The 7,649-nt window shown below is 39.8% G+C and overlaps 1 protein-coding gene across 1 annotated transcript; it reads left to right on the top strand.

Annotated features, from left to right (window-relative positions):
* The first annotated feature begins 1,415 nt into the window (after window positions 1–1,415).
* Window positions 1,416–6,276, top strand: LOC144981290 (chitotriosidase-1-like). Its single transcript, XM_011477445.4, has 11 exons — window positions 1,416–1,535; window positions 1,628–1,654; window positions 1,750–1,954; window positions 2,042–2,098; window positions 2,176–2,341; window positions 2,501–2,625; window positions 3,782–3,905; window positions 4,151–4,333; window positions 4,459–4,575; window positions 4,685–4,817; window positions 4,928–6,276. The coding sequence occupies exons 1-11, from the start codon at window positions 1,511–1,513 to the stop codon at window positions 5,185–5,187; spliced, it is 1,422 nt and encodes a 473-aa protein (XP_011475747.3). The 5' UTR covers window positions 1,416–1,510; the 3' UTR covers window positions 5,188–6,276.
* The last annotated feature ends 1,373 nt before the right edge of the window (window positions 6,277–7,649 follow it).

The raw sequence follows: 7,649 nt of genomic DNA, 5'->3' as shown, positions 1-7,649 counted from the left end.
TTATTTCATTATTAGTTAGTCCCGATGGCGATGATGGTTTACAGGCACTGGCTCACCTGCCTCCCCTGACCGGTGTAGGTACCATAACTATTTGGCCTGCAACAACCGTTGGGGGTCCTTTGATTAGAGCTGACGTCACATTATGTGATTGGCTCTCCGTTGGTCCGATGAAGTGTCAGATAGTGATTGGTCTGGACAAATTACTACACTACCTTAGAAGATATTATTATTATTATTATTATTAGAAGATATTATGCGGCCCGTTGTAAACAAACAGAGCTCTGACATAGAGCGAGATTATCTTCTAAACGTGCTTTTATTATTATTATTATTATTATTATTAAGTGCATTGCAGCCGAATGGACGGCGTCCGAACCCTTCTCTGGACCGCACACTATAACAAAGCACCTTCCCTGCCTACGAACATGAAGCTACGAGACTCCAGTTGCTCAGAGACACGGTTAGCTTGTGTGGAGCAGCCGGTTCATTCTAACAGCCACAGATCTTTTTACAAGGTGGGTTGTGGCAAAATCTCTCTATAAACATTACAAAGGATAATGTCAGACACAACTTATGAGGGAAAAGAACTTTAGGTTACAAGAGGAAACATGAAATAAAAATATGTAGAGCCTGAGCAGATCTCCACGCTAAGTCTTCTTCTTTCTCTTTCAGCTTTTCCCATCAGGGGTCGCCACAGCGAACGAGTCGCATGGTAAACTTGGCAATGTTTTACGCCGGATGCCCTTCCTGACGCAACCCTCTCAAAGCAACCGGGCTGGGGACCGGCACAGAAGCAGAGAAGGGAACAGGGAGCAGCCCGGAGTTGAACCCTGGTTTCACGGATTAAAGGCGCCGCAAACCAGCACGAGCAAAACCGACTCAGATCTCCACGCTAAGTAGTTTGTCTAAATGGGGTTACCGTAGTTTGACGATATCCCCAGTCGAAAGGACCCCGAACTGTTATTGCAGCCGAATGGTTACGGTACCTACACCGGACGTCCCTGTTGAAACTTGTTTTAATAAGAAACCGAAAGCCACCGAACCAACCCAAAACCCGCCCAAATTATGTCCCCCGCCCAAAGGAAATTTTGCCCCGAAATTTAGAATCAATATCAGATTCTCTGGAAACAGCCCAATCAGGCAACACTCGGCAAGGCAGCTGAAGCTCTGCATTATGGAATCTGTAGATAATTTATACCAGTGCAAAATATCGCCAGGCCATTAATAACAATGATATAAAATGATCTGGCAGGCCAGATATAATCACACTCACGATATAAGAGGTTCACCACTATGTTTGTTTAAAGTTAATCATTGAAACTTTTATTTTGCATTTTTTCTTTTTAGTCCAAAGATTGTTTTTGATACGTATCCAGAATTGAGTAACATTAGAATGTATAAGAAGTTCATCACTGTGTTTATTCATTGTTAATGATTGTCACAGTTTCTGTTAAAATAAAAACACAGTTCAGCGGGAGACCTCTTGGTGAGGTGTTCAACAGCAGCTGTCATGGCCAGGCTTGTATTAACAGCAGGTTAAAAAAAACTATTAATTCGCATGAACCCTTTTTTAAAAACAATTTCTCATTAGACAATTTATTTAATGAGCTGTTCTGAATTTTTGCAGGTCTCTGTCTGTCTCTCGTCAGTTTGGGTGAGTCCAGCAACTACATAAACATAAATGTTGCATATTAATTCTGTTGATTTCTAACTGCTGAATGTTACATATGACTTTTTTTGTTTGTATAGTGTCATCCTTCAGACTGGTATGTTATTTCACAAACTGGTCTCAATACAGACCAGGCAACGGGAAATTTCTGCCTTCAAATATTGATCCAAACTTATGCACCCACCTGATCTATGCTTTTGCTGGTATTAATGATCAAAATGAGTTGGTCACTGTAGAAGTGAACGATGATGTACTCTACAGATCGTTTAATAGACTCAAACAGAGGTTTGTTTTATTTGGTTATCATATATTACTAAGGTAACACTAAGGTATGGTGTATTGCTTACAATTTAGATCTGTATCTCCCTGCAGAAACCCCAAACTTAAAACACTGCTGGCCGTTGGGGGCTGGAATTTTGGAACACAAAAGTGAGATATTTTATGTTGTTACTAAATATAATAAGCCTTCTTTTGTCTGACAGCATCTTGTCACTGTTGCTTTACAGATTCACTACAATGGTGTCAACACGAGCAAACAGAAATACATTTATCCAGTCTTCTATCAAATTATTAAGAAGATATGGATTTGATGGGCTAGATTTGGCATGGAACTATCCGGCAGCAAGAGGGAGTCCTTTGGAGGACAAGCAGAGATTCACAATGTTATGCAAGGTAATGTCTGAAACTGTCACTTTGTTGTGTAACTAATGTTTACAATACTGCATAAAGTGACTCTTTTTTTAAGATTCAGATGGAAGCAGTGTTGACCCCTCAAGGAAGAAGCCAAAAAAACAAAAAAAAGATTAAATGAAATTGTTCTGTAATTTACAGGAGGTCCTTGAGGCTTATGTGGCTGAAGGAGCTTCAACTGGACAGACCAGGTTGTTGGTCTCTGCAGCCGTTTCTGCTGGTAAAGGATTTATTGATGCTGGTTATGAAATTCCAGAGTTGGCAAAGTAAGTTGATTCTCTTTTTTTGGCCATATTGGAACACAGTATTTGGTAGGAATATGATGTGTATCAGGGCTTCAAAGCGTGTGCTTTGAAGTAGTGTGTGTGTGTGTGTGTGTGTGTGTGGGGGGGGGTAATCAAGAAGCGTATCAAGGCTTGTTTCATTTAGGGGAGGAGCAGGAAATTATGACATCTGAAGCTTTGTTGCTCAGCTGTACCACATGAATAATTCAGGAAGTGGTCGCCCCCTCCCAAAAAAAAAAAAGTGCCGGTTCAAAATGATCCTGCATCCAGTAAATGTCCAGTCCATTACTAGCATTTGGTAATCAACTGCATTTTTCTAATTGTAAATACTCTAATCAACCAGCAACAAGCGTGAAAAGATGTTGTAACTAATAAAATGGACCCCACCTTGAATATAAGGACCACAAGCTAAAGAGCCAATTATCAATCTCAAATGGGCAAATTAAAAAATCTGTTTTAACTACGGCTGATAAATGTCAGCAAACTTTTCACATGTCTTACAGTTTTAAATGAAAATGAACCAATAAAGATTGGAGACAAACAATTCTACTGCGCTGTTCAAAGCCTATGTTTGTCATCTGTATAAAGTTACACTTTTTAATGCGAGAAAAATGCTCCCTTTTGAAATTAGCCTCCAGTGGTCTTTTGAGGAACTCTAATATTTGGTACCTTGGTGTGGCTTCAAATCTGGTAACAGAGGGTGAGGGCTTGGGTTAAAAGTAAAAACTGGGCTGCTTCTTTTTCTCCATTACACTCAGCAACTACATTGGGGTTGTTGTGCCCTTTTGAATGTCTGGTTTGTCTATTTAAGTTTCTTACAATTTTTTACAGCTGTGTAGCTTTTCCATCAAATAAAGCTCCTGATGGATATTGTGATGCACTGATAGACGTTGCTTGAAGGTACTTGAGGTTTGGGAAGGTTTTTGAACCAGAAAAGATCTAAGCTGACAGGCTGTGGCAAGGGAATGAGTTTCAGGGTTAAACCTTATTCAGAGAGAGTGGGCGGTAGTGGAAACAAAAGATTGAAGATATTATTTGTTCTTGTCTTCTATGAATGAATGATCTGGGGACCTCTGAAAGTCCTGAAAGCAACATTCAAAAATTATACGGTAAATGATCAGCCCAAAATTTTTTTCAGGTACCTCGATTTTATTAATGTGATGACCTATGATTTCCATGGCACCTGGGAAAGTGTTACAGGACATTACAGCCCTTTATTCAAGGGATCTCGGGACTTTGGGGACCATGTCTACCATAACACTGTGAGTGATTGAGTATAAAATGTCAATAAACATTACTCTTCTTATGGCCAGCTGACAGTGGGGTGTTCTGGTTCATCCTTCTGAATGTTTCAACTCTATAGAAAGAATATAAACCCAGGTTTCTTTCAGATAAGGGATGCCCAATTTAAGTAGTTATGCTTCACTTTAAAGTTAAAGTTTGCTGATTTTCCTTTTTCAAATATAAATTTACCAAATGTCTTTTAATCATTTTATTTATGTTGCAGGACTTTGCCATGAGGTACTGGAGAGACAAAGGGACTCCTGCAGAAAAACTGAACATGGGCTTTGGTACATACGGACGAACATTTCGACTTTCTACTCAATCTAGTCAGCTTGGAGCCCCAGTCATTGGTCCTGCTGCTGCTGGCATTTATACAGGGGAGCCTGGTTTCTGGTCCTATTATGAGGTGAAACAGAATGAAAGATTAAAAACTTTTATTGCATGTTGTTCATCAGATTAAATCTTAAAGTTGATCTTTTTTACACAATCATCACAGTCCACTTGAAAATGGGATTATTGTCTTCCTTTCAGATTTGTACATTTCTTAAAGGAGCCAGCGTTCATTTAATCGAGGATCAGAAAGTTCCATATGCCATCAAACAAAACGAGTGGGTTGGATATGACGACAAAGACAGTTTTCATACTAAGGTTTGTTTCAGTAAAGATGTTGCCCAGTTACCTTCTTGTTCTACCAAACACAAAGTTGTTCCCTGAGACTTTAACTAGTTTCAAAGTGGTTCCATCATTTCTCATTCAGGTTCGATACATGAAAGATAATGGGTTTGGTGGAGCCTTCGTCTGGTCTTTGGATCTTGACGACTTTGCTGGACAGTTTTGTGGACAAGGAAACTATCCCCTCATCAAGCATCTTCAATCACTTTTGGCTTCAGGTTAGAGAATCCCTCTTCATTGTAAACTTGCTTTGTCCAATTGGACCACACATCAAATGTCTTCTTGGTTTCAGTTGTACTGACTTAAGGATAATTTAACATTTCTCCAGATCTCCCCCCTCTGCCTACTGCAGAAACCATTCAGGTCCAAGTGACTCCATCCACAAATACAGCTCAAACACAAAACAAACCCCATCCCAGACCAATAGCTCCTGACACCAACTTCTGTGCCACAAAGATTGGAGGCGTTTACGCCAAACCAGATGCTCCAGGTTCTTTTTACAACTGCGCCAATGGGATTACCTGGATCCAAAACTGCCCCCATGGTTTAGTTTTCCAGGACAGCTGCAAGTGTTGCACATGGCCATGAAGAGTTTACAAAGTTGGCAGCAATAACCAAAAGGACCTGGCTGCAGACAACCGGATGACGCCAAGAAATTTGGCTGGAACCAGAAGTTTATCCCCCCCATTTCGTTTGAATTTTTTTTTATTTAGCTAGTGACCCTGACACTTACAGATTATCTGGTTTTAAATAAATCAATAAATGTTTTTACAATTCTGAACACTTTTGTTAACATCAAAAACAGCTGCAGAAGGGCAATGACCGTAACAAATTAAGTCTGCAGACATTACAGAGAAGAGAACTTGTAAACTCTGCTAAATCCAGAAGGATGGCTGTCAATCAGGCTGCAGAAAATGGAGTACCAACGTTGGACAATGGACAAAATATGGACCTTTTTTCTTTCACAGCATTACCTTATAAATATAACAATAAAATTGCTTAATCAATTATTGAAGATGGTTAAAGTGATTAATCTCTAATTATAACACTTCACTTGCCCCAAAAAGAGATTCACGATTTTTCAAACAAAATATTTTTAGCTTTTGATGCTTGATCTGCATATGCTATGGTGATTTCGGAAATAGTGTTTTGTCTAATTACATTCATGATTGTTCTAATGAAAAAAATAATCTGCATGTATTTTTAAAACTTGATCTGCCCATGCTATGAAGATTTCTGAAACAGTGTTATGTCTACCTTTTCTGATATGGGGTTATTTTTAATCATAGTCTTGATTTTTCTAATGAAAATAATCTGCACATATTTTAGATAACTGATCTACATGTGCTATGTTGTTTTCTAAAATAGAGTTTTGTCTGTTTTACGTTGTTATTAGGTACTTCATCTTTGTCATGTGATTTATTGATACTTAAGTATTCTAAATGACCTGAAACTGTGTTGATAAGGCATAGATATCTGATAAAACGTCATGAACAAGATAATGATAAATCATGTAATGAAAATGGTACGGTAGAACAGGGGTGGGATTCCTTCCACTCCCTTTCAAGCAATCTTTGATTTAAAGTCAAATTATTATAAGTTTGATACATCTTTGTCTGAACGTATAACTACTGATTGTATTAATTCAATACAGTTCATTGTGTCTATAAGATTAAATAACTTCTTGGGTTATTTTTTATCAGACACGGTTTGTTTTTTCACATACCAGACATGTTTCGGCGGAATCACTGTCAGGTATGTGAAAAAATAACCCAAGACGTCTGCTGATTGTATTGTTTTTTGCATTATTCTTGCTTTGATTGCTTGAAATAATTCAATTCAAACTCATTTCAATTTTTAAAGGAATGAAACAATTACTGTTTTTTGTAACATATTTTAAGCTCATAACCAAAACATTAGTTTGTACTGCCGACTGTAACAGTTATCATTTACCATATTTTCACGACCATAGGGCGCACTGGATTATATGGTGCAGTTTCAGGTATGGGTGCTTTTTCTATATTTAACCCTTGTGCTGTCTTAGAAAACCCCACCGTTGCACTGACGTGTTCTCCCTACCATGACAAAGGTGGATAAAGGTGGAAAGATTTCATGTAATCCATGGACACAAGTGAGGTTCACAAGTCCTTAAAGAAAATAGGTTCAGCACGTTGTCTAGTGGGTCTAGATGACCCAACTCCCAATGTTAAAGTGCCTAGGATAGCACAAGGGATAACTTATACAAAAGGCACACAGGGTTTTAAGGCACCGGCATGTAAAAACAAACCGGTAAAACATGCATCTTAGTGTGTGTTTTAAAAAAGGCAGCGGGAGCAAAACTGAGTTGGATATTATTATTTTTCTTCTCAGTCATCAATCAGCATCCAAAAGTCCACTATCGTTACGGGACCTTGAAAGTTTGGTGGGTTGGGGTCCCTACTGAGGCAATCTGTGGTTGCCCTAACAGGTTGGCTGCCTCAGCCCCATCGGTGCCTGACCATAACTCTCCCAAGGGCAATGCTTGGGGGCGGGGGCGGGTGCTTGGTCCTGGGACCGGCTCTTTTTTGGCTCCTCTCTATTTGTGTCGGGTGGGTCGTCAGCGTGCTATGCACCTCAGGGGGGGAGGTACATGCAGTAATCCCCTCCCATGGTTGACGCATGGATTCGTGCCCCTCCCCTCTCAGGTTTAATTGTACCTTTGACATATAGGACCCTTGGGAGGGGGCGTGCTTGGACATCACTGCCAGCAAGCAGAAGATGTCCGTTCAGTGCCCTACCCGCCAATGTAACCCCTTGTGCTATCTTAGATGACCCCACCCTCACATTGACGTGTTATCCCTACCATGACAAAGGTGGATAAAGGTGGAAAGATTTCATGAAATCCATGGACACAGGTGAGGTTCACAAATCCTTAAAGAAAAAAGGTTCAGAGCACTGTCTAGTGGGTCTAGATGACACAACTCCCACCGTTAAAGTGCCTAGGATAACACAAGGGTTAAACTGCACCCTTCAGGACACACACCCTTTACCCCACAACAATATACTCTACA

This window comes from Oryzias latipes, chromosome 7, assembly GCF_053564925.1.
Source record: "Oryzias latipes strain Hd-rR chromosome 7, Olatipes_Hd-rR_3.1".
In the NCBI taxonomy this organism is placed as follows: domain Eukaryota; kingdom Metazoa; phylum Chordata; class Actinopteri; order Beloniformes; family Adrianichthyidae; genus Oryzias; species Oryzias latipes.
Note: the sequence above shows the minus strand (reverse complement) of the source record. Positions and strands in the feature narration are given on the sequence as shown.